General features: G+C 48.9%; 1 protein-coding gene across 2 annotated transcripts; it reads left to right on the top strand.

Annotated features, from left to right (window-relative positions):
• Positions 1-26,014, top strand: GPR157 (G protein-coupled receptor 157). 2 transcript variants are annotated; one of them, XM_050931433.1, is made up of 5 exons: positions 1-835; positions 14,551-14,764; positions 17,235-17,429; positions 20,117-20,352; positions 24,738-26,014. In XM_050931433.1, the coding sequence occupies exons 1-4, from the start codon at positions 441-443 to the stop codon at positions 20,327-20,329; spliced, it is 1,017 nt and encodes a 338-aa protein (XP_050787390.1). In that variant the 5' UTR covers positions 1-440; the 3' UTR covers positions 20,330-20,352; positions 24,738-26,014. The 2 variants fall into 2 exon arrangements, with proteins under 2 accessions (XP_050787390.1, XP_050787391.1); XM_050931434.1 differs by having other exon boundaries at positions 20,117-20,372.
• Positions 26,015-27,407: the final 1,393 nt, after the last annotated feature.

Raw genomic sequence — 27,407 nt, 5'->3', positions numbered from 1 at the left:
GTGGGGACCCAGGGGCCGGCGCAGACACGCGTGGCCCGGGCAGGGCTGAGACACGCAGCGGCCCCGGGCAGCCGGCGCCCGGCTCACATAATGAGCTGCGCGGCGGGGGCCGGGCCGAGTCTCGGCGCTGGGAGCCCGGCAGAACTTTCCTCCTGCGGTCGCCGCCTCCCGGCCGGCCTGGCCCTGGGAGCCGCTTCGCTCCGCAGCCCGCTGGCAGCTCTTGCTTTGCCGCCCCCTGCTCAACTCCCTCCGCTCGCTCTTCTCTCATTTCTTCCTCAGCTGCCTCCCCCTGGGCCGGGCCCCCTTCTCCTGGGCTCTCCCTCCAGCCTTTCATTCCCGTTCTGCTGACCTCGCCTGCCTTCCTTCCTTCCTTCCCTCCCCCAGATCCTTCACCCCCAAGCACACACATCCCCTTCCCCATTCTCTCCCCACCCACCCCCATGCCCCACTCCACCATGCTGATGGGGACCATGCCCCCGACGGAGGTGTACCCCTCTGAGCGGGTCATCGTGCTGCTCTCCTGTGTCCTCTCCTTCCTGGGCTCCAGCCTCCTGGTCTTCACCCATGCCCTTTGGCCTGAGCTGCGGACCCGTCCCCGGCAGCTCCTGCTCTACCTGTCCCTGGCTGACCTCCTTTCGGCTGTATCCTACTTCTACGGCGTGCTGCAGGACTTCGACTCAACCTCATGGGACTGCGTGCTGCAGGGCGCCCTATCCACCTTCTCCAACACCAGCTCCTTCTTCTGGACCATGGCCATTGCCTTCTACCTGTACATCACCATTGTGAGGGGCGCGCCAACGGGCACTGGCCTGCTTTGCTTCTTCCATGGCATGAGGTGAGTGAGTTCTGGCCACTCAACTGGTGTTACCCTCATCCAGGGCTCTCACTTCAGCCAAGAAGTGCCCCTGAGAGCCAGTAGATGGGAGACCCACTGGTCTTGGTTGGTTTGTAGGGATGGCTGTTATGTGTTGGAACTTCCCCACTGCTGCCAAGATTGGTGGGGAGCTGATGGGGAAGCAACCTGGTCTCTCCTGAGGCTACTTTGCCCTTCTTTAGCCCCTTTCAAGCCAGGGCTTTGTGATCATTAACAAATCAAGTGTCTCAATGCCCTTGGGACGTAGTTCTCATTAAACCCAGATGCGGAAACTGCGGCATGGCGAGATGAAATGACTTGATCACGGTCACACAGTGGATCTCTGGCAGAGACAAGGAAAGAACCCAGGAATCCTGGCTCATAGTTCTGACTTTCTCTCCGAGAGTGTCCCACTAGAATATCGCACATACCGAAAGCATGGAGGCTGTATTTAGTGCCTCTGCTCCAGTGACAAAGTCCCTCATTTAGAGGGTGTTTACCTAGTTCCTTGGTCTCCCCCCTCCCCATACTCCCTCTGCCTGGTAATTCAGTAACTGGAGAGAGAGAATAGTATCAGGGGGTAGCCGTGTTAGTCTGCATCCTCCAAAAAAACCAAAGAGCCCGGTGGCACCTTAAAGACTAACAGATTTATTTGGGCATATGCTTTCTTGGGTAAAAAACCACTTCTTCAGATGCATGGAGTGAAAATTACAGATCCAGGCGTTAATATAAGGTGCCACTGGACTCCTTGTTGTTTTTGTAGTGAGAATGCGGTTTGAAAGTGAGAGGAGGTGGCTAGAAAAGCAGTCTGAAGGCTGTTTGGCATAGCTGAAGGAAAGCAAGACAAAATAGCTCATGGTTTAACTTGCGCCTGCGTGTTTACTATTTAGCTAGCTGATTTTCCACATCATGTTTAATAAAAGCCTTCATTATGCAATCCAAGCTTGTGTAACCATGTGCCACCTCCAGGCTCAGCCTGACAGTGATTCTTTGATGCTCTGGCCTGCCAGGTTGTTATAATCAATTACATGGGAAAGGATATCGTTTTAAAAAACCCTCCAAGGCAAGCCAAATAGTGGATTTGGGGGTCTTTTTCAAATGCTTCAGTCGTCTCGTATGTACAAACAGCATTATTTTGGAGATGATTGAAGTACACTGTTGTGCCGATCTAAAAGAGAGGCCAGAGAAAACATCAAGCAAGTCTAAGGGTATGTCTACATCTACAATTTTGCAGCGCTGGTTGTTACAGCTGTATTAGTACAGCTGTATAGGGCCAGCGCTGCAGAGTGGCCACACTTACAGCAACCAGCGCTGCAAGTGGTGTTAGATGTGGCCACACTGCAGCGCTGTTGGGCGGCTTCAAGGGGGGTTCGGGGAACGCGAGAGCAAACCGCAGGGAAGGAGACCTGCTTGCACGGGGGTTCGGGGAACGCGAGAGCAAACCGGGGAAGGAGACCTGCTTCCCCGCGGTTTGCTCTCGCGTTCCCCGAACCCCCCTGCAAACCGCAGGGAAGGAGACCTGCTTGCACGGGGGTTCGGGGAACGCGAGAGCAAACCGGGGAAGGAGACCTGCTTCCCCGCGGTTTGCTCTCGCGTTCCCCGAACCCCCCTGCAAACCGCAGGGAAGGAGACCTGCTTGCACGGGGGTTCGGGGAACGCGAGAGCAAACCGCAGGGAAGAAGACCTGCTTGCACGGGGGTTCGGGGAACGCGAGAGCAAACCGGGGAAGGAGACCTGCTTCCCCGCGGTTTGCTCTCGCGTTCCCCGAACCCCCCTGCAAACCGCAGGGAAGGAGACCTGCTTGCACGGGGGTTCGGGGAACGCGAGAGCAAACCGGGGAAGGAGACCTGCTTCCCCGCGGTTTGCTCTCGCGTTCCCCGAACCCCCCTGCAAACCGCAGGGAAGGAGACCTGCTTGCTCGGGGGTTCGGGGAACGCGAGAGCAAACCGGGCAAGGAAACCTGCTTGATTACCAGAGAGGCTTCCTCAGGTATGCTGCGATACCTGCTTATTCCACGGAGATCAAGAAAAGCGCTGGTAAGTGTCTACACTTGATTACCAGCGCTGGATCACCAGCGCTGGATCCTCTACACCCGAGACAAAACGGGAGTACGGCCAGCGCTGCAAACAGGGAGTTGCAGCGCTGGTGATGCCCTGCAGACGTGTACACTTCCTAAGTTGCAGCGCTGTAACCCCCTCACCAGCGCTGCAACTTTGTGATGTAGGCAAGCCCTAAGTGTTAAATAGAGAAGTAAATTGGATTCTTACACTCAGATGATAATTAAAAGAGCTAGGGCAGATAAGTATGCCCAGTGGTCTGTGATGGGATGTTGGATGGGATGGGATCTGAGTTACTGCAGAGAATTCTTTCCTGACTGCTGGCTGGTGAGTCTTGCCCACATGCTCAGGGTTTAGCTGATCGCCATATTTGGGGTTGGGAAGGAATTTTCCTCCAGGGCAGATTGGCAGAAGCCCTGGAGGTTTTTCACCTTCCTCTGCAGCGTGGGGTCACTTGCTGGTGGATTCTCTGCAGCTTGAGGTCTTCAAACCACAATTTGAAGACTTCAATAACTCGGACATAGGTTAGGGGTTTGTTATAGAAGTGGATGGGTAGGGTTCTGTGGCCTGCTTTGTGCAGGGGGTCAGACTAGATGATCATATTGGTCCCTTCTGACCCTAAAGTCTATGAGTCTATTAGCTGAGTAGAAGTTAGAGAGCTTGCAACTGCAGCTTGATAGCTCAGAGAGTACAATGTGTGACTTGCATGGTCTTTGCTATTGTATGTTACAGGGCTGTGGGGTTCTTTCATTTTGTCTTCAAATAACTAGAAGGTGGTGGGGTGGGGCTATGGAAATTATAGAGAGAGGGACTGCTAGCAAGAAGGGTAGGCCTGGTAGTTAGGGAACAGGAATGGGAGCCAAGATCCATGAGGCCAAATTCTACACCGACTTGCACCCCATCAAACTTGATAAGAATGAATGAGTCTCTGCGGAATCTGGTCCATTTGTTCTTTTCCTTTTTCTATCAGTAATTTGTAGGACCATGGTCTGTGCCTCAGTTTCTCCATCTGTGTAATATTTCGCAGCTTAACAAGGGTGCAGGGGAGGTGAATTGTAAGGATGGATTGGTTGTTTGTGCAGCCTGCTAAGAATTCAAGACATCCCTTGCCACCACTAGGTACTGGGAGAGAGGATTCAGAAGCTGAACTCTCTCTCCCCCCCGCGTGAACCTTGCTGGGTTTTATTTTCACACTCCATATAGTCAAAATCGATCACCATGTTCTCTCTATCCTAATAAGCGTCAGCAAGATGTCTGGTATCATTCAGCTCATACTTTGCTGTGTTCAAAGGACAAGGCAGATCATTGACATCCAAGTCCCGTTATTGGATTCTGCTTCATAATCAGTTGCACGCATACAAAATGGGAAATGACTGCCTAGGAAGGAGTACTGCGGAAAGGGATCTGGAGGTCACAGTGGCTCACAAGCTAAATATGAGTCAACAATGTAACACTGTTGCAAAAAAAGCAAACATCATTCTGGGATGTATTAGCAGGAGTATTGTAAGCAGGACACGAGAAGTCATTCTTCTGCTCTACTCCGCACTGATTAGGCCTCAGCTGGAGTATTGTGTCCAGTTCTGGGCGCCATGTTTCAGGAAAGATGTGGACAAATTGGAGGAAGTCCAGAGAAGAGTAACAAAAATGATTAAAGGTCTAGAAAACATGACCTAGGAGGGAAGATTGAAACAATTGGGTTTGTTTAGTCTGAAGAGAAGACTGAGAGGGGACATGATAGGTTTTCAAGTACATAAAAGGTTGTTACAAGGAGGAGGGAGAAAAATTGTTCTCTTTAACCTCTGAGGATAGGACAAGAAGCAACGGGCTTAAATTGCAGCAAGGGTGGTTTAGGCTGGACATTAGGAAAAATGTAGGGTGACCAGACAGCAAATGTGAAAAATCAGGACAGGGGGTGTGGGGTAATAGGAGCCTATATAAGAAAAAGACCCAAAAATAGGGACTGTCCCTGTAAAATCAGGACATCTGATCACCCTAAAAAAACTTTCTGTCAGAGTGGTTAAGCACTGGAATAAATTGCCTAAGGAGGTTGTGGAATCTCCGTCATTGGGGATTTTGAAGAGCAGGTTGGACAAACACCTGTCTGAGATGGTCTAGATAATACTTAGTCCTGCCTTGAGTGCAGGGGACTGGACTATGACCTCTCGAGGTCCCTTCCAGTTCTGTGATTCTATGATTCCTAGATGACTCTGCCAACCCACTGCCAGGCAGAATCTATGAAATATTTTTACCAACCTTAAAAATTTGCAAGAAGTGAGAGAGAAAACCAGTGCAGCAGCTGCACCAGTGGGGATTTGTTCTCTGCCCCACCTATCAGCATCATAATACCCTGTTCTCCTCTTTCCCCTCTCTCCTTTGTTTTCTTTATTGTGGTTTGAGAACTTGGCCATAAAAGTGCATCTTGGGAAGGTTGCTGTCTGGCTGGTTATTTTTCAAGGCTCCAAAGTCCTATTGCCCAGGCTGAATTGTCTTTTGTATAATCCCTTATCCAACAGAACAGGTCGAATCTGGAATATCCACAAATGTCATTAACAGATTCTGGGGTATGTGGTGACAAGTAAATTGAACGGAGGGACAGAGGGGGCTGTATAAAGGAGAAGATGATCTGGTTAGTGGTTAAAGATTAAGATAAAATCATTAGGATCCTTGACACATGAAAAGGGGTTAATGGTAGATTAGATAAGAGTTTAGGAATCATTGTGATAACCCACCAACAGATCTTGCAGTGAGCCACACATGTGCATATTCCCATTAATTTAAAAAAGAACAGGACAACTAACAGGGCTGCTACTCTGAAACCATTAATCTCAGTGAGACTCTGTATGGGCATAGGTGGCTGTAGAGCAGGAGTAGGCAAACTTTTTGGCCCGAGGGCCACATCGGGGTTGCAAAACGGTAAGGAGGGGGTAGGGCACTTGGAGCTATGGTTAGGGTTCCCATGGGTAGGGCACTTGCAGCTATGGTTAGGGTTCCTATGGGTAGGGCACTGGGAGCTATGGTTAGGGTTCCTGTGGGTAGGGCACTTGCAGCTAGGGTTAGGGTTCCTATGGGTAGGGCTTCCTGCCTTAGGGTTCCTATGGGTAGGGCACTTGGAGCTAGGGTTCGGGGTTCCTATGAGTAGGGCTTTCTGCTCTAGGGTTAGGGTTCCTAACAATAGGGCACTTGGATATAATTTTAGGGTTCCTATGTGTAGGGTACCCCGCCTTATGGTTAGGGTTCCTATGGGTAGGGCACTTGGAGCTAGGGTCAGGGTTCCTAAGGGTAGGGCACTTGGAGCTAGGGTTTGGGTTCCTATGGGAAGGGCGCCCTGCCCTAAGGTTAGGGTTCCTATGGGTAGGGAACTTGGAGCTTGGGTTAGGGTTCCAAAGCGTAGGGCACTTGGAGCTAGGGTTAGGGTTCCTATGGGTAGGGCTTCCCGCCTAGGGTTAGGGTTCCTAAGGGTTGGGCACTTGGAGCTAGGATTAGGGTTCCTATAGTTAGGGCTTCCTGCCCTGGGGTTAGCGTTTCTATGCGTAGGGCACTTGGAGCTAGTTTTAGGGTTCCTATAGGTAGAGCACCCTGCCCTAGGGTTAGGGTTCCTAAGGATTGGGCACTTGGAGCTAGGGTTAGGGTTCCTATAGGTAGAGCACCCTGCCCTAGGGTTAGGGTTCCTATGCGTAGGGCCCTTGGAGCTAGGGTTAGGGTTCTTATGTGTAGGGCTTCCCTCTCTATGGTTAGGGTTCCTAGGGATGGGTAAGGAAGGCTCTGACCTCCCAAACAGCCTGCCCCCTGCTCCCTATCCACCCCTCCCACTTCTCGCCCCCTGACTGCCCTCCTCAGAACTCCCGACCCATCCAACTCCCACCCTGCTCCTTGTCCCCTAATCGCCCCCTCCCAGGATCCCCTGCCCCTAACTTCCTCCTGGAATCCCACTCCATCCAATCCCCTGCTCCCTGTCCCTGACCGCCCCCTCCTGGGACACCGTGCCCCTAACCGCCCCCCAGGACCCCACCCCGTATCCAACACCCTGCCCCGTCCCCTGACCGTCCCCTCCCAGGACCCCGTGCCCCTAACCGCCCCTCTGGGATCCCACTCTCATTCACACGCCCCCAGCCCCTTTTGGAATGTGGCCCTGCAAACATGGGCAGAGGACTCAGGAGGATCTAGGGCAGCTGCGCAGCCAGAGAGAAGCGGCGGTTTCCCCTTCAAAGCACCGCTTCTCTCCGGCCGGCTGCATGGATGCTCACACGCACACCACCTGCCTGCTCCCCTGCCCCCACAGTGCAGCCCCTCCTCCCGCCACGAGGGGTGGGCCAGTGCTGAGCTGCCTGAGTGCCTGGCCCTGGGTCCCCCTATTGTTGGGGGGCCTGTGCCAGGGCACTCTGTGATCACTTGTAAATCTGCCCCTGAGCCACACCGCCAGGCTGCTGGCACAGCGTGCTGAGGCTGCAGGGGAGGGGGGACAGCTGGGGAGGGGCTGGGGCTGGCCAGGAGCTCAGGAACCGGGCAGGATGGCCCCACGGGCTGGATGTGGCCCGCGGGCCTACTTTGCCCACCTCTGCTGTAGAGAGTGCATGGCAGCAGTGGGTTTGATCATAGTTAAATTCCCCGTAAAAGGGGCTGATATTCTTAAAAAGACAAATGCTATCCTGTGGTTGCCTGTGTCTTATGGTGGAAAAAAGAGTTGCATTTCTCATTTTGACATTCAGTTTAATCAATCAGAGACTTTTTTTTTTTTAATTGACATGCCCCTGTGATGGCTGAAGGTGTGCTGGCTGGTTTACCCTGGATTTTTCCTCTTAAGGAAGTAGGATTGTTGCTTTAAATGAAACCTGCCAGACTGGTTTCTTGGTTATTGACTGAGTAGTAACACATGCTGCATTTTAACAGCCAATCTGGGGAGCTCCATCCTATGCTTTCAGTTTTGTTGTGCTGGGACTCAAGATGATGGAGTTAATTCTGAGTCTGTTTAAACATTTGCAATGTGCGTAACATCCCAGTATCCTGGCCACAAAATTCTAAGTTAGTTAATTATGTTCTGGTTCTCTGAATAACCTGTAGAATCTCAATGGACACAGTTTTCTTTGCTTCCTATCCTAAATTGTGCAGTATGGTTGTGTGCTATTAAACAGCTTCTGCTGTCTACCCAGAAGGGGCTGCATTTCATGGGGGAGCTAAGCAGTTAGAGAGAGAGCATGTGTGTATGTCTATGTATCAGACATGTCTGCAGCACACTTCGGGATCCTTTCAAATACAGGGCTGTGTAAATGTAAACTGCTATTGTATTACCCATTGGCAGTTTCAGTGAAATGGCCCTTAAACTTATTGCACAAGTACTGATGACAAATAGTTTTCATGAAGGTGAGATTGTCCATAAATTCTTTAGTGCTGCTGCTAACATGTCAGAAGCTGTCGCTCACCAAAGGCTCTTATGGGTCAGATCAAGTTCAGTGCAGACACATGAACGGTAGTGTTGTAGCGTGTAAATCCGTCGTCACATATCCATGAAGGGTGCTCTTCCTGGTGTCAGAAGGCAATGATACTCTGAGGACGCCCAAACTAGATACACTCCTAAATCTTGAGTAACTAGACCAGGAGACCTCCTAGTTGTCCCCAGCTATTGCTAGCTACTAAGGTTGGTGGGAATAGAAAGTTTATAGAGTGGCCCGTGAAGATAGAGGAATTTAGAATAGACATTTTTTTTTCTTCCCAAAGCATTTTACCAACGACATACATGCAGTCCAACTGAAATGCAGCCACCTCTGAGGTGGGGGGCAGCAGCCTGCCAGCGACTGCACACAGCATGTTGTATAGGTAGAGGTGAGGGCCAAAGATACCAGGGCAAATGACCGATTTTATTAAGAAGTGCAGTGTAGTCTTCCATGTTCATGGAGAGCAGAGAGAACTTTGACTTTTAAGGTCTCCTGAAGAGACCCATGCACCAAACTCAAAAGTATTGGCCTCCCCCACTTACATAACCTAAGACCGTGTATGTGTATACACACACTCTCGAACTTCAACAGCCTATGGACCTACCACCAGGTCTGGCAGCCCTGTTGGGTGATTGCCTGGGATGCTGTGAAACGAAAGCTGGCCATGAGCTGCAAGATTTGGGTGCAGATCCTGCCAGTCCAAAGTTCAAGGGTGTGAGGACGCAACCCCTAAGTTTAGGGGGAAGGTTTCGCTCTGGGTTCTGGTTATGGTGCATCTCTGGATAAAACCCTAGACAGCTCGGGCTCATATTTCCAGAAGCCCAGCCTCCTTTTTTGAGGATGCAAATTTCTGCTAAAAAAAAATAATAATTAAAAAAGCACCTGCTGTTTTGTGGAATCACAAATCTGACCACTTGAATGGGTCACTGCCTGACTTGCACAGACAGCATACTGAAAATCCTCCCCGGGGTTGTAGGAATATAAACTGCTGCATGAAATATGTCAAAAGGTGAACAATTAAACAGCCTGACCGCAGACACTTTTTGGGGTTGGGGGTGGGGAAGAGGAGTGTGTGAGGAAACTGAAATGGAAAGCCAAGATGGGAGCTGCTTGTACCCCAAACTCATCATCCGTAAGGTGTGGCAGGAACCCTGAAGCAATAAGCAGCACCCTAGTATGTATTAATATTAGCAGTTCTCTAATAATAACAGTGCTTAGCTCATTGCCTTGATAGCTAGTAATAGCCAGGGACAGTTCTCCTGGGCTAATTACTCTAGGTCTAACTGTATCTGCTTTGTGGGTCGTCAGAGCATCACCTTCTGTTACCAGGTAGAGTACCATTCGTGGCTGCATACATGTCCGAGTATTCACACACTATGGCAATACCAGTCAGGTGTTTGCACTTCACATGACCAGATGTGTAACAGCCTTTTGTGAATCCCAATAAAACAGCACAACTTGCAACAATGCTTTCCGTCAGTACATCTCAAAGCACTTTACTGAGGAGATCAGTATCATTGTCTCCATTTTACAGATGAGGACACTGAGGCACAGAGGGGAAGTGACTTGCCCAGAGTCTCTCAGCAGGCCAGTGGCAGAGCTGAAAATAGAACCAAGGTCCCGTGGGTGCTCCTCTATTGATTTAACCACTAGGCATACTGCCAAGTGCTTTACAAATAAATGAATCCTCTCAGCCCCTGTGAGGTAGGGAAGTCCAGATATCCCCATTTTAAGAAGGGGGAAACTAAGGAATATAGAAATTAAATACCTTATTTTCAGAAGTGCCAGGCACCCCATCTTTGGGTGCTCAGCCCTTCTGAAGACTGGGGCCTAAGAGACTATTTCCCCGAGGGGCAGAGGAGGAGGAGGAGAGAGGGAGTAACCCAAACCAGGAATAAAATTCAGTAATTCCTGGCTCCTTGTGTCCTCTGCTCCCTTTGTTACTGTGCTGTTGGTATGCATCTTGGGTGTGTCCTGTGGCCAACAGCAAAATAACTTCACATGTATGTGCTAAGGAGTGCCCCCATAGCCTAGGAATAAACCATTCCAGAATGCGTGCCTCTGTGAGCTGCATGGGGTTGGGAGCTAATCCCGGCATGGACGGGCATGGCTGTAGCAGCCCCTAAAAACAGGGGAGCTGGAACAATTTGTATAGTGGGGGAGAGCGGGGGTTTGAGAACTGTAAACCTTGTATATGATGAAAACTCCTTCAAGGCAGGGGGTGCCCCCGTACCTCCAGCACCTATGACTACAAGGCCCAATTCAGAACATTGCTTAGTGCCCCAAATGATAATTTTCCAGGCTTAGAAACTGCCAGTGCTTCCCAGTTTTCTGCTTTCACACCAGTAGGCACCTGTCTTGCTCTGACCTCCATCGTTCATTTACTGTTGAATAGCTGGGAAGCTCAACAGAGTGGAAAAATAGCAAACTCCATTTGCAGTCAGAGCTGTGGTAGTTATTAGTTGTGAATAACAATTAGGAATTTTATTTTTTATTTTTCCTGTTTACAAATCAATCCTGATATCTGTAGAAATATTTGCTGACTGCTTTGAATAAACAACTTTTCAGCCTCTGGGGTGATTTGTGAACTGTTCTCTCTCCATATTCATGGAGTATGACTGGTCATCTCCGTCACATGGCCATGGTATGAATTTTTTTGCTTCCTAACTGGATGAGTAAATATTATAAAATTGGAGGATGACAAAATCGCAAACAACGCATGCTCTGGCAATAATTTTCAGGCAAGTGATCATTCATGCCAAGATGTATGAAACTTCTGGGATTCAACAGATATTTTCACAAATACTCAGCAGTTGTCTGAATGCTTCTGAAAAGCCAATGCATTGGAGGACTCCTCCATGAGCAATAGCATGTGGAACGTCTTTCTGCCAAAGTATTTTCGAAGGGCTGGATTGGACCAGCTCTATTAATGCTTACAGCTGCCTGAATCTCTTTCTGAAACATCTGAAGTCTGGTTATTTGCTTCTGCTATTTGCATTGTTCTGCCCCAATGGATGGCGACCTTGATGTGGTGAAGCAGCTTGAGTGTTCCCATGACGCTGAGAGCAGTTCCTCAGGGGTCTCGCACTCCTGCCAGGGTCACCCAAGGCAGCAAAGTCGAAGGTGAGGTTCCAGATGAACAGCGATCTCCTCTCCTCCCCCTAACACCCCCCCTAAGTCCTCAACATCGGAACAGGCGGATGAAGAGACCATTTCTCTCAACGGCTGTGAAGGTGGCTGAAGGTTGCAGAAGAATGAAGGTCTCCAATCATGTTGGTTTCCTTGCCATTGAATTATGATCCTCCTCCTGCCAAGCACCATGTGGACTCTGGTGTGCAACAGTGTCTCCATGTTCAAAGAAATCATGCACCAGCATCTTCCGTCCAGATCTGCCCCTGCCCTTGGGAAATGTCTGCCCCAACTGTGACAAGATCTGCGGATCCACCAGCAATAAACGGCTGTCACTTTATGGAAGACCATCATCCTTGAACTCAGAGCGATCGCCAACTGTGGCAAGTTCTCATTTTGATGTTTACGGGAAATCATGAGCTGAGCCTAAAGCCCAGCTCCAAGCACACCATACCGTGATTGATTGATGATAAACCTGGAGAGCGAAAGTGTGGGTGGTTTTGTGGTTAAGACCCTGGGCTTGAGACTGAGGAGATCTGGATTCAGTTTTCAGCTCTGCCACAGACTCTCTGTAACCTTAGGCAAATCACTTAATCTCCCTGTGCTTCAGTTTCCCATCTGTAAAATGGGCATAGCAACACATGGGGATAGTGAAGATAAATACATTAATATTTGTCAAGCGCTCGGCTACTACTGTGATAAGCACCATAGAAAACTCTATACGTTGCGGGCACTGTTTGCTTTCTCGGTATTAATTACTTGTGGTAGTTATCCCCCTCTCTCCCCAACCTTCCTACAGCTGTATACTAGATTTGGGAAAAATGTAGAGTGGCTGGTTAGGAAGAACAAGGGATCTGGAATTGATTTCAAGAGCACTGTCCTCTCATGTATCCTTTACTGAGTGCAGCTGCTCAGGATCAGCTGCAAGGAGGATTAAGAACCTAGGAAGATGAATAAGGAAGTAGGACATTTGTCTTGTTTTCTTGGCACCCAGAGGGGTGTTTAGTCTGGGCTTTTGTCACTGCTGGGCTACTTTTTTCAACTCTTGAGGATCGTGCCTATTGCCTTCTCCACAGGCCTTGCAGGGTGGAATAATATGGAAGGGGCTGATTTTGTTTCCAGGTAAATATGGGCTGGCATTGTAGCAATGGAGAGATTCACGGCTAGTTGGATCAGGGGCTGGGCTTGTCCTCTGTACTATAAGATACTGGGTGGGAGTTGGGGTCAGGGGAGAACGTTTTATGCTTGAGTCTGTGAATTCTTGTGGTTCTCACGTATGGATTTTTGTTACTGCCAAGCTGTCCCATGATTTAATTTCCCTTCTGTTTTTGGCTGCAGTTATCTACTAGAGATGTTGCTGAAACAAAACACTGGCTCTGAACACCCTGAAACTTTGGCAAGTTTCTCTCTGGGTCCGAACTACGTACATCAGGCTCATCTCTGCTCTCTCATAAATTCTTGTATTTGCCACCAGTGCTTTTCCCTAAAAAGACACTTATACATTCTGCTCCGTCCAAAAACAACTCTCCTCCCCTTCCCAAAGTAGCTACAGTGTGTCCAGTTTTCCAAAGTAGTTGCCCAAAGAAGTAGTATGTTTAATGCCTTTATTTAACCAATCAGCACTTCTATTTAAATGCCAATTAGACATCTAAATGCAAGATTTAGATTTTGTTTTGGTAGCATCTTATACTGGTGGAACTGATTGCACAGGATTCAAGGCAACATGATTAGACCTACTGTTTGTTGAAATCCATGAAACTGTGGAGAGGATTCTTGTGCCATGTGCATCTCCATAGTACTTTCCTGTAGGTCAGTAAGCAACATGTCTAGAATCTGTCACCTGTGGCTTTTCTTTCTATCATCCTCTCCTCAGCGGGAAAGTGGTGGTATCCTGCCAGGTGAGAGAACCTGGGAGAAAGGAGTATCTGTCCAAGTCACTTAGCTGGAGCCTGATCCTGTACTTGTCATGTAGGCAAAACTCCTGTTTTCACTTGTGCATACAGAACTTGAGATTAGGGACCCTGAAAGATGGTTTCACAGCATGGACTGTCAGGCACAGATGAGTCTACACTGTGATGGCATTGATAGTGACTGATCCTGCCTTTGAACAGGACTGTATTCTGTTCAGATATAAAACAGTTCACAATAGGGCTTTTGTGATGCATGGGCTTCTTGCTGGATCACTTATTCCTGCAGAGCTTTCTTAGCTCTTCTCCAGTCACACAAATCCCACCACAAGAATGGTTGATGAGAAAGCTCAATGGTTTAGCTAAATGTTGTGAGAAGAGAGGGGTGAACCTAACTAGTCAGCGGTAGGAAGGAGTGCGTCCCTCCCTTGTTGTGTCAAAGTACTGTGCTCTATTAAAGTTGCATGGAAGTTTCCTACAGTGCTGCGGGCCTAATAAATGCAGGAGGAAAATCAGTAGAACTGATCCACCGTCCCATATAGTTCCCTTTGGAGGATTTAGTTGTCTCTCTCTCTCTCTCTCTCTTCCTACCCTTATTTTTTTTTCCCAATGTTTGGGTTTTCCTTCCTTCAGATCAAGGATCTGCTGTGCTTTAGACTGAGTGAACTGGTAGGTCACCCCAGTGATTGTCTCTACTGAGGAGGAAGTGTCAGGATGTTATCATTGCTGCATCCGTACTCTCTGGAACTGAGCAAGCCATGTTATCCTGTTTTTTAAAAAACCCTCTGCTTCATTCTGATGTGGGGGGAAATAAGGAAGTGGAAGAGGAAGCAGGGGGATGAAATGTCATTGTGTCTCTTTCACGTGACTTCCAGGGTAGAAAGATTCCAGCTCCTAGGATAGATTAATTGGGACATCTCCAGCTGTTGGGCAGGTCATGAGATGGAATTAACCTGGGAAGGATGTTGGCGTGCACTGTGCCTTGCTGTGCCATGGAGTTCCCAAACATGCTGATTGGATTTCCCTGCTATCTGGGTGCTGGAGTCACCAGCTGATTATCCCAGGACACTTCAGTGTCCTCAGTGCTGAGGGTTTGATCTGTTCCCCTGCTCTTCACTGCGTGGTGACGGTGAACTGAACTATGTCCTCTTCCCCTTCCCATTCTCTCTTCTCAGCTGGGGAGTCCCACTTGCTATCACAGTGGCTGCTGTTGCTCTGAAGAAGATTGGCTATGATGCGTCAAACGTCTCTGTGGGCTGGTGCTGGGTCAACCTGGAAGCGGCAGATCAGGTCCTGTGGATGCTGTTGACAGGGAAATTGTGGGAGCTGCTGGCGTATGTGATCCTACCAGTCCTTTACATCCTCATCAAGAAGCACATCAATAGAGCGGTTGGTACCCTGGTTGCTTTTGCTTTAAATAAGGATGACTTATGATGGTATTTTCATACCACTAAGGCTCTCAAGACATACTATCAACTACATAGATTGGAACGGCTTCACCCATCCCTGAAATGCAGCCACCTCTGGGGAGCAACAGTGCACAGCACCACTACCCAGTGATTTAGCATGAGATGAACATGGCACCCAATTGAAAACTGTGAAGGGGAGGGGACATGGAAAGGTAGAATGTAAATATTGGAGTAGGACATTGGGGGGGGAAAGTCCAGACCTGGTGTAATCGAAGTCAACTTTAGTGGCGTTGATCCACCTACACTAGGCCTGAATTTGGCTGCTCAGGAGAGTGGGGGTGTCAAACATCCTTAGCCTGCAAAAAATGCTGTGGGATCTTGAGTGGCTGCTCTGTGCTAGGCGCTGGATACACACACCTAATAAAAAATTCAGCTCCTGTCCCGGAGATCTTTCAATCTATACAGCAAATAACAATGAAACCCCTGGCGAGCATAAGAATTCGGAGGGCCAGGTTAGAACTTGAACAATGTGGAAATATAAACCTAAACTATGCCACAGTGGCAGGACACAGGGACCTCCAGAGGACAGATGCCTATTTTTTCCCCCTAAATTATGGATTTTAAAAAAGCCAACTCTAAAAATGTCGTCTTTCCCTGGCCGCCAGTGCAGTCACATCTGTTTGCCAGGGTGATAATTAGAGAAAGCAGACAGCTAAGGGATTGGTTAGGCTAGACATCCAGAAGTTGGGATGTTTCTCCCACCCGCTTCTAATCAGGAAACCTGGCTTGCCATCTCCCAAAGGATGGCCGGCTTTCCTGCCATGAGACTGGGCATCACCTGGTCACCTCTGTATTGGAAACACTGGGGAATATCCTCAGTGCCTGGACATCTGGGGAGAGGAGTCCGAGAAGGTTCATGGCTGCTTATCACCTGTTGCCCATCTCTGAACTAGACAGGACTCTGTGTTCTTTCGAAGATGCCGGCATGACTGTCTGGAAACCCAATCTGCCCCCTTCCCCACTCGTCTGCTCTGTGCCAAAGACTTTCAGGCACTGTCCTCTCCCTCACGTGCCCTGGGCTCTGATTTCTTTGCAGGAAGGGAGCTGAACGCAAGTGGTTGTAACAGCCAATTCTTGTAGCTGGTTTCAGAGGTCTGGAGGCAGCAGCATGTTGGGCCGTCTGGACTGCAGCTTTTCTCCCTTCTCCTGAGCTTTCCCCTGTAGCTTGGAGCTGTCCTAAGCCTGGTAGCCCTAGGACTGCAGCCTCACAGCTCTCCTCCAGCCCCAGGCTGGGGGTGGGAGGAGTCTGCCATTTCCAAGGAACAACAATAAATAACCTTCCCTCCCTGCTGGCAGCTTGTTTAACCAGTGTTGGCTTTGGAGCCAGCCGTGGGTTTGCGACACGTGCTTTCTCGTGATTGTGAGAGCAGCTGTGTTAGGAGTGGAATGCAGACTGCTGGCAGGTTGTATTCTTTCCCAAGAGAGTCTTGTATCCCTATAGAAATGGCTGGGGCTTTACTGATGGCCCTTGGAGGGGGTCTAACTCCCAGCTGCTCTGTGAGGTGTGTGTGTGTGATTGCACCAAGCTCTTCTGGGGCAATGGCCTTTTGCTGGCAGGGCTGCAGGAGGAATGTGGGTTGGGGGAAGGGAAGGGTATAAGATTTTATACGCTCTGCAACACATGTGAGAGGGAGGAGGAGTTTTCAGCAGGACACCCGTGTTGGGTTTTGAGAGGTGTCAGTTTAGAGGCTCTCTGCTCATTTCGCCAGCTGAGAATCTGTCCCTTACTCTCTTGATTTCCCTCTTTTTGTAAAATGGGGATCATCCTTCCCTGCCTCACACACGTAGGCGCTTGGTTATTACAGTGGTGTGGTTATGTAAGGCTCTGAATAGACCGTTAGTACTTTGGAGACCACAGAGGCAATCATAATTAATACTTTGCCCTTTATAGTAGTTTTTTATCTGTGGATCTTGGTTTTATAAAAGCAGGCTGAGATTACTCCTATTTCACAAGCACGTACAGTTAAAATGACTTGCCAAAGGCCATGCAGAAACTCGGTGGCAGAGCCAGGCATGGAACCCAGCTTTCTCAACAACCAGCGAACCTATTTTGTAAAGCATTACTGATATTTACGTTGCTATAGCTGTGATTGTTCTAAGTTATTTAGCAACCTAGGTGTATGTGGTGCTCACGTAGAACACTGAAAAAGTCGAGGTGTCCCATTCTGCCCTTCTTTACATCTGGGTGGCCCTCTTGGTTTCGCCCAGGGTTGCTTATGTTAACAGGCAGAATTTGGCCCAAAATCTGTGTTCCAAAGAACAGATAGGTAGCTGGGCTGGAGTCCAACCTGGACAGGGTTAATTGGCTTTGGCAGGAAGCCACCAGCCTAAGCATTTGCAATAACCTAGTGTTGGAACTTCAGAGTCTTTCATTTTTTCTTTCCTTGAAGCATGCGGCACTCTCTGAATATCGCCCCATACTAGCCAGGGCTCCTGCCTTTCAGCCCAGGACTTCCATAGCAGATAAGAAATTGATCCTCATCCCTCTCATCTTCATCTTCCTCCGCATCTGGAGCACTATCCGATTCATCCTGACCCTCTGCAGCTCCCCTGCCGTGCAAAATCCAATCCTGGTGGTCCTGCACGTAAGTACCTGCTGATCGCTGCACTCACCTGACAGGTCCATATGGGAGATGGGTGGGGGCTGACAACTGTCGGGCTTGCACACGTCTGACACATGCAGTTCTTGGTCCCTGCCATTTTCGGGACTAGATGTAACTGTGCAGGGACTCAGAAGACGGCCTGCGTGATTTGTGCGTGCATGCCACCAGCAAAGATGTCATGCTTGCCCAAGATCATAGAATCAGTGAAATGTAGGGCTGGGATGGGACCTCAAGAAATCATTAAGTTCAGCCCCCTGCTCTTTGACAGGACCAAACAAACCTAGACCATCCCTGGCAGGTTTGTGTCCAGCCTGTCTTTAAAAACCTCCAACAATGGGGATTCTGCAAGCTCCCTTGTTAAGCTTTGGAATAGGCTTCCTACTCCTACAGTTAGAATGTTTTTCCTAATATCTAACCTAAATCTCCCTGGCTACTGATTAAGCTCATTACTACTTGCCCTACCTTCAGTGGGCACTGAGAACAATTGATCACAGTCTTCTTTATAGCAGCCTTTAACATATTCAAAGACTGTTATAATATCCCTCCTCTGCCCCCTTTTCTCAGCACTAATCCTTCCCAGTTTTTTTAACCTTTCCTAATAGGTCAGGTTTTCTAAACCTTTTATCATTTTTGTTGTTGCTCTCCTTTGGAAGCTCTCCAATTTGTACAGATCTTTCCCAAAGTGTGAGGCCCAGAATTAGACACGCTACTCCAATTGAGGCTTTTCTCCTGTTCTCACTGAATGCTGTGCACAAGATATATAATTTTCTATGAGCACAAGAGTGTACAAAGAAAGAGTTACTGTGTGATTCTTCCAATGCTTTTTACAAAAGCACCTGGGCTAGGCGACAGATGTTCATTTCTTTCTCTGAAATAGACCAGGCTATGACTCATTATCCTAAACCAGCATTTCCTAAAGTGGGGGTGTGATCCTTCTGGGAGAGCTAGGCAGGGGGCACAGATGCACCTCTGCTTTCCTTTTTAAAAAACTTCCTTCAAAATGTGACCCAGATATAACAAATGCAGCAGGTGTCTGCTTGTGTTTGCAGAGAGCCTGAAACAATAGCTCAGCGATGCGCACTGCCCCATTCTGTTCAGATGGCCAGGATGATATACTTGAAATCTCGAAGTGGTTAACTATTCCACTGCTCATCAAAGCAGGGAAGAAAGGAGAGGAAGGGTCATATTCTGAAGATGTACCCAGGCTATTCCTGTGTTTCTCAAAGTAAGGGCAATGTCCCCATGGATGGGCTTGGAAAATGAATGCATTAAGACTGGTAGCTTTCGAGCAAGACAGCAGAGTTGCAGGGAATGGGCATGATTGATTTTCCTGAAAGGTGGGAAGCTCAGCTCCCACAACTTTGGGCAGTGCTGCCCTGATCAATATTTTCTTTCTCTCATGTAACATTCAAGACTTGCATGATTCTGGAAAACGTATCTCAACGTTGCTATGGATCAGCAAAGCCTTTTTTTTCATTGCTGTGGTGGAGCAGCTTCTTGGTAGATATTTTTGCTAATCTATTTATAATTCACAAAGAGCCCACTCCTGATTGGCGCTAATGCCTGGGGAGACCTGTTGCGAATGGCCCAGCTCTATGAACTGAGGGAGGAAAATCAACAGTGATTAAAAATCAAATGCCGTTGCATCAAAAAATACCCTGCCCAGGAGCAGCAGTTTCAGCAGCATCTAGTGGCCAGAGGGGCAAACTTCAGCCAAAAAGAGTTTTTCCCCGTCCCAGCTGCTAAAGACGCAGAGGGAGATCCATATCGTAGGCGAGGAACTCGGTGAATGTCTCTCCCGGAATGGGACTGTTGGTTCCAATGCAATAGAGCTGAACTTCTCCTCCTGGGTGCCAGTGTCTAGCATTCAAGGGGCTGGCTGGAGGCGCTCACACCTCTCTGGCCACATTTCAAACAGAAAGAGGATCTGAGATATTGCCTGTGGCGGCTGCTCCTCTGCTTCAGGGAGTTCCAAAGCCAGGCTATTTTGGGCTTGGTTTACAGATTTTGTTCTTGTTCTTTGAGCCAACCCTTCATTAATACACAGATATGGCACGTTCTGTAAAGCAGGGGTCTTGTGACATAGAAGGGCCTTAGTTTTCCCATCCCTGGACTCTTTTATCCTGCCCACACACACACACCTTTTTTTTTCTCTCTCCATCTCTTGCTTCATCTTTCATGTCTGGGTGTCTCTGACCAGCTCTCGCTCTTCTATTAAATGTCTCTGTTTACTTTACTGTGCTTCAACTGTGTTTCTCTTTTCTCTCCCTGCCTCTGCTCTTTCCTGGGTCTCTCCTCCCCAGTGTCTTTTTCTCTCCCTCTGTTTTTCTAACTCTTCCCCACCACTTCTCCATACCCCTATGTCCTGGCCTCTCTTAGGCTGGGGCCAGAGCACAGCTGTCTTTGCCCTCCTAAAGCAGGACAGTGACTGTGGAGGAAGTTCCCTTCTAAACACAGATGAGTTGTCTGCCTTTCCTGATGCTCAGGGGCTTGGTTTTCTTCCTCATGCAGGGATGATGTCCCAGACCCTTGTCCTCTCAAGTCTGAAACCCCCTGCTCTGCCGTTTAGTGACTGTCTTGGCCTAGTTCAGCATCTGATTGCTTCTGGGGTGGGGGAGAGACATCTCCTGGAACTGCTTGGAGCTAATTTTCTCTTCCTACCCTTGCAGGGAATTGGGAACACGTTTCAGGGAGGTGCCAACTGCATCATGTTTGTCCTCTGCACCCGTGTGATCCGGAACCAGCTGCTCTCTTCCCTTTGCTGTGGTCGCTACGGAGGCTTGCATCAGCCTTCGCAGAGCCTAGAGGGGGGTTACCAGCGTGCCAACCCCCCCAAGAACACAGAGGCTGAGCAGATGAATGCCGAATTCGCAAGCACCTGAGCCTTGAATCTCCGCGTCTGAGTGTGAGATTCCATACTTCTTGGTAAAGGTTTAACAGTGAGTCCTGGCTGTGCGCAGCCTCGGGTGACCAGACAGTAAATGTGAAAGGGGGACAGAGGTGGGGGGTAATAGGAGCCTATATAAGAAAAAGACCCAAAAATTGGGACATCTGGTCACCCTAGTGCAGCCACGTTCCTGTAGTCGGGGTAATTGCCATAGGCAGCATGGAGGCAGAGGAGGAAAACAAGAGCCAGCTTTATTAAGAGAGATGTATTCAGCTGCTAGAGCGAGAGAAGAGAATTCCACTGCAGCTGGTTCTGCAGCACACCTGCAGGATAACTGTCCATCTCTGGGTGTTTTACAAGCATCAGTGAATTGATTCACACACGGCCTCTGTCAGACAGGGAAGTGTGGAAAATGGAGAAACAAGGCACAGAGGCAGTCGGTGGTGTCCATATATCAATTGACAACGTATGCAGCCAAATGTAGATAGGGATCCGTGGTTACTGCCACTGCCTGCCTATCCGTGGTACATATATGGCCCCCGTTTCCATAGTAACTGAGTACCGTACACACTTTATTGTGTTGTAGGGGGAAGGATAGCTCAATGGTTTGAGCATTAGCCTGCTAAACCCAGGGTTGTAAGTTCAATCCTTGAGGGGGCCACTTAGGGATCTGGGGCAAAAATTGGCCCTGCTAGTTAAGGCAGGGGGCTGGACTCAATGACCTTTCAAGGTCCCTTCCAGTTCTAGGAGATAATCTCCAATTATTATTTTTTTTATTATTATTTTATTTATCCACACAGTATCCTTGTGAGGTTTGGGAAGTAGGACAGTGCTATTAGCAGTGGGAGCTTAGGCACAGAGAGGCTAAGTGACTTGCCCAAGCTCACTCAAGACTATGTAGCAGAGTAAGGACTTGAGCCCTGGTCTCCTGGGTCAATAAATTAGTGTCCTAAGCCCTGGACCATCCTCTCTCATACTGCCTGGCCATGTTAAGAGTCTGTTTGTTTCCATTTTGAGGTGTAGCCCGGCAGGAACATAATGCAGAGCTGGGAGGGTACTGAGATGTTGCCCATCTGAGAGCTGTGTGGGTAGGAGTCCGAATATCACACAGTGTTGGATGGAGCAGCTTCTGGCAAAGCCGTCTGACTTTAATATGGAGCTGCAGCCCATGAAGACAACAGGTCCCACGGTGCCATGTTTAATCTGCTCAGATCCAGGCGGCTGACCGCGCACTGTAGTCTCTGCAAAAGCAGCTGCAAGCCTTGCAGAGCTCCCTGACTGTACTGGCCCTTCAGGGTACACTCCCACCACCATTCATACAGAGGAGTGAACTTGAAAAAGGCAGCAGTCTTTTTAGAGTCACTGTGAGCAGGTGGGTGTGCATGGAGCTTGGTGAAAACTGGGTGTTACGCATGAGGGAGAGACAAAACATATCTTTGGGTGAGCTCCTGCCACCCATTTTTCCCTCATTTGCTCCTTATACAAGTGCAAGTCTTGAAAAACAAGAGCAGGCTTTTGCTTCCTAGCCACACTTTTTTTTAAAAAAAAAAACACAAAACTATTTGCATAAGCAGCTTTTGCAGAAAATTAGCGACACGTGAGCTGTCTGGGGTGGGGGTGCGGATGGCAGAGGGCAGCAGCCCAACTCCCATTGCTCCATGCACACAGCTGTTCAGAGGCAGCTCTCATTAGTGTAACTAATATTAGTCCTGAGCGCATGGCAGTCAAATGATCTAGCGAACACCCGAGGTCTAATCCTGGCTGGGATGATGAATTAGGGTGTGGCTTTGCATAAAGTCTTTAAACGAAGTGCATGTGGGAGATTGGCGAGGGTATTATTCTGTATTCCCAATAACTCCTCAACTTCCCGCTTGGGAGCGAGATGCTGTTGTGCAACATACTGCATAGACATATAGGAAGGCAAAGGCCGTGCTGCAAAGAGCGTAGTCTTTCTTGCTACCTCACCAGGGTGTTGAGAGGCTGACTCGGTTAATATTAGTAAAGCATGTGAAAGGTGCGTTCATATAAGTGTTATGAGCAGATGACTTTTAGATAGGGTTACCACCTTTGAAATGCAAAGAAACCAGCACCCCCCAAGACAAGCCCACCCCAACCACAAGTCAACTTTGCAACCCCTGCCCCTTCAACATCTACTTATAATATCTAGAGAGAGAACACATATAGGTAACATCATCCATGTTCTCACGTGACTCAAACCTTCTCCCACACCCGCGCAGTGCACTTGCATGGTGGTCGGCAGACAGCTGCTGTATTTTCAACAGTTTTCATCTGTTGTTGCTAAACTGCAGAAGCGGGAACGCTGCGGCAGCTTGAGTGGGGTACAGAAACTTTGAACGTTCGATATCCCAGGGGAATGTGGTGGCGATGATGATTATGGTGCAAACGTTTAGACCCATGTAAAAAGAAAACGCGGCAGATTACGTTATTTTTCTGGCAACTGGCAAATCCATAAAAAAACCGGCCCAGCCAGGTGGTAACTCTACTCTAAGTGTATGTATGCACAGCCCCTGGGAGGTATGGCTGCAGCATGTCCAGACTTACCTGCAATAGCTTTCATCTAGCTAGCTGGAATAACAAGAGTGACATGGGCCAGGTGCCAGAGTACATACCCAGGGTCCCGGGCAGGGTGACGCTCAAGCAGTTAGCTCTGGATGCCGTGACTTCACTGCTAGTGTTATTCGAGCTAACTAGATCGAAGCAGGAGCTCTGCCAGCTTTTTTTGGCGCCCTAGGAGGCGGACAGTCCCGCCCACAAAATACCGACGACGACCGGGGTGGCCACCACCTCCCAAATGTTAGTGCCCTAGGTGACCGCCTCGGTCACCTAATGGGTTGTGCTAGCCCTGGATCCAAGCTAGCTCAGGTAAGTCTGCACCTGCTGCAGTCACATCTCTGATTGCAGCGTAGGCAGATCCTTAGAGCTCTGGCCTCCAAACAGAAGTGTGTATTACCTTGATAACTAGCAAGTAACCAGCCCAGCACCTAAACCTCATGTTGCCAGTAGTGAGCACTGCATGTGACTTGTTTAATGGCAGCTGCAGTTTCGTTTCTTATAGAGGGGGAGAGACTAGGCATAAAACTGAAATTAAAACCTTGCTTCATTTGAATCTTTTGAAACTGCTTACAGAAGAGGAAATAAGAATTCTGATAGTCACTAAAATATTTTTTTAAATGCAGCAAAACCACCTTCTCTTTCAATTCCTGTTTCCATATAACTCCAAAGAAGGATTGAAAAAAACTGGGTTTGGTTAGTCTGGAGAAGAGAAGCCGGTGGGGTGGGGAGGGCACGAGACATAAGTCTTGAAGTACATAAAACGTTGTTTATTCATAGATTCTAAGACTGGAAGGGACCTCGAGAGGTCATCGAGTCCAGTCCCCTGCCCTCATGGCAGAACCAAATACTGTCTAGACTATCCCTGATAGACATTTATCTAACCTACTCTTAAATATCTCCAGAGATGGAGATTGCACAACCTCCCTAGGCAAGGGAGGAAGGGTGATAAATTGTTCTCCTTATCCAATGAGGACAGAACAGGAAGCAATGAGCTTAAGTTACAGTAAGGGAAATTTAGTTTAGACCTTTGGAGAAACTTCCTAACTGTCAGGGTAGTTAAACACTGGAACAAATTACTTAGGGAGGTTGTGGAAACTCTGGCATTGGAAGTTGGAAAAACTTGTGTCAGGGGTGGTCCACATAATACTTAGCCTTGCCTCGGCGCAGGGGACAGGGCTGGATGACCTATCCAGGTCCCTTCCACTCCTACAGTTCTGAGAGAAACAGGCTGTGTTTTCCTGCTCTGGCTAGCTAACGTGACCGGCACCATGTTGGCTGACACACCCGGGATTGCACTAGGACCTCTAGAGCTGAAAGCAGGTGCTGCCTAAAAAATAAGCAGTGGGCTCGCTGTGTGATAGGAAGAGGAAGTGCAGAAAAATTGTTATGCAGAAAATCTGGCAGCTTCTGGCCCTTCCTGCTGCATGCCAGTGACCGCAGTGGGATGTCAGGGGGATGTGGTGGGAAGTTGCTGATGACAACACCCCTTGCAGGTCATGCTGCCTGGGTAAAGAAAGAGTTTGGTCGCGGCCCTTCCAGGCCGGCCTAGCTGTGGTAGTGAGCTACAAGGGGACCCATGGAAAGAAGGGATTGGTCCATGCTGGAGCACATGCGGCACCAGCTCCGAAGTACAATTCAGCGTGCTGGCCTAGCCAATAATGGCAAGTCCATGATGGAAAATACCGCCACTGCTGCAGGACTTCGCTCTGTGCACAGCAGCCCATGTGCTTCTGGTCCACGGGAGGCTTGGTACAATGAGAGGCACGAGGATGGGCTGAGGAAGACAGCAAGGCCCTAGATTGTAACCTGTTTGCTTTTGTTTTGAACAGTAACGGAAGTACCACCAAGTGCCTGTAGAGGGAGATAGAGGCCTGAGGAAAACAAATTCTCACTTGAACAATTAACGTGCACGAAATCTCCCTCCATGGAATTCAGATGCCAGCTGCCTTAGCTCTTCTTTCAAGATTTCCAGGAATGTGCTACCGGGTCACACCCCGACTTCCAGTCTCATCCTCATGCCCCTTCTGCAGAAGTTTACAAATTGTTCCTGGCTTCTGATTTTCTGTTTTACTAAGCGGATTTCTCACTGTGCGGCTGGGGTGGGGGAATATCCCCAACGTTCTGAAGACTCCAGGAACGTTTGTGTGGAAGCACCTTGGATGTGTGATAGATTTATCGTCTGTTTCATGAGGCCTTCAAGGGGGCTCCTGCTCTTCTGTGCTTCAGATGGTGGATGGGGGACGATAACTTGGCAAAGTCTTTCTTTCTTCTCCTTGGGGTGGGGATGTGTCTTGGATGTTTTGCTCCTTTTCCAGGGCCACAGCAGCTCATCGTCCCTCTGGATTTGGGATGTGAATGAGCTTGGATGGCCGCTTGACGAAATCATGGCTCTGTGGACAGTTTGGTACTGAGGGTAGGTAAGTGGGTGAGCGTATTAACCCAGCCATCCAGCGAGAACAACCCCCGAAGGAGACAGCATGGACATATTTTACTGCGCAAATCCTAAATCCAGGTTTTCCGTCTTCCAAGGCACAGTCTGTTTTTATTAATGCTCCTCTTCTCCCACCGTGGTTTTTAAAATCACAGCTTGGGCGTTAGGAAATGCCATCTCTTTTAAAACACATCCCGTTTACCGATCCTCAGCTTTCCTTTCCTGATGCACTTCCTAAACCCTTTATCTTTTTAACCAAGTCCTCACCGAATTCCTGTCTCTGTATATGGACAGTGGTCTCCATCCAGTGCATTTTTTTTTTTTAATGGAGATGTTGTTATTCAGTGTGTGATTAAGGCACAGATTGGTCTGCCAATACCGCTCCAGGCTGGGTGGGGGGAGGAGAGAAATCGTGTGACAATGTTTTTTTACAAGTTCCCAGCGTGTCTGTAATTTTAACAAATGATTGTCTAAGGCATGTACAGGGTGACTAAGCACAAATCATCCATGCCAATTGTAGATGTTACTCTTCCAGATTTTGTTTTTACTCGGATATTGAGCTCTCACCAGCATGGGGTGGATCCTGCTGAGCTGTTTGTGTGCGGGGGGGTTGGTTGATGTCACTTGCAGTGTCCACCGCCTTCTTGGTAAAAAATTAAAGGACTTTTGAAACGAGTGGGTAGGTCTCTGTTGGGTTGCCAGCACACACGTGCATAACTATCACCACAACCAGCACCTTCCGCTTCTGGTCTCAGCAGAAAACCCCAAGGCTGAACTGGGAGATGGAAGATTGCGCCTTCCCTATACGTGGTCAGCACCGAGACACAGTGCGGCTGAGGTAGATTGCTGAGGCCTTCCCAGAACCTGTCTAAGCAGGGGAAATAGATTGCATAATGATCAACGCCACCTCGCCCTTGCTGTGGACTAGGACTGTCAAGGCACGTTTTCAGAGGTGCCTGGGTACAACTTTCAGAGGTGCCTAAGTCACTTGTAGTCATTAAAAATCTGCTGGGTGGTCATAGCTGAGCACTTGTGTTCCACCTACTGCAGAATTTACCAATGTGGAAGTTAACCCATGTTTGCAAGGGTCAAGCAGGCATTGGTCGAGTGGGGTTCATCTTCATTGAAGGTGCGGATATTATAGGCAGCACCCCCTGTTATGAAGAGTGCACAGCACTTGCCAATATAAATGTCTGGTTTTGGTTGCTTTATAATTTTGCCACGCTGTAATCATTGGGGCTGAAATTTTCGATGCCATGTATGCACCTCCGTTTGATTTGTGAGTTTCAGTCAACAGGATTTAGCCATTGCCAAGAACAAGGTTGGGGAACAAAGACGTTGATCAACATGTTTTAAAAAAAAAAAATCTGGTGCCATTTCTCCTGAGATGTTCCAGTGCCCCCATGTTTTGCAACAGAGATTTGAAATGCATTGAAGGGGTGGCCGTGGGCCCAGCAACCTGCTTTTTGGCCAAGTTCTGAGCCTTCGAATATCTCAGCTCACGCATGGGGAGACTTCTTACAAACTAACCAGCAAAATCGCTGCAGATTTCACCCTCACTGAGGCTCACAGCTTCTTGCGTTGACCAGCCCGGGTGTGCTCCAGCCCTGCCTACAGGAGCCACCCTGAACTTCCCCTGTTCATGCTGCCTAGCCAGGAGGAGACAAGAGCTGGATGGGAGGAGAAGAGGGGAAGGAGTTGAAGACAAGGAGCTGGGTGGGAAGGGGAGACTGGAAGTTGTGGAGAGAAAAGAGAAGATGGAAACGGGGGCGGGGCAGGGAGGAAGACTGGGAATTGTTGAGTAATAAGACTGGGTCTGGCATCCAGGAAAGGGTGAGAGTCAAGGGACCAGGGAAATGAGATGGTGCAAGGAGCCGGGGACTGATTGAGCAAGGAGACCAGGACTGGGAACCAGAAGTGGGGGACGGATCTGACGAGGAGGTGGGGGCAGCGGTGGTGGAACCTGGACACGGAGCCAGGGAGGGGGTGAGGTGGGCCAACTGGGATTGGATGAGAAGCACAGAGTGCCAGGTGCAATGGGGTCGGGGCAGGGATGATTGGAGGCCAG

Source organism: Gopherus flavomarginatus, chromosome 21, assembly GCF_025201925.1.
Source record: "Gopherus flavomarginatus isolate rGopFla2 chromosome 21, rGopFla2.mat.asm, whole genome shotgun sequence".
Lineage (NCBI taxonomy): Eukaryota > Metazoa > Chordata > Testudines > Testudinidae > Gopherus > Gopherus flavomarginatus.
Note: the sequence above shows the minus strand (reverse complement) of the source record. Positions and strands in the feature narration are given on the sequence as shown.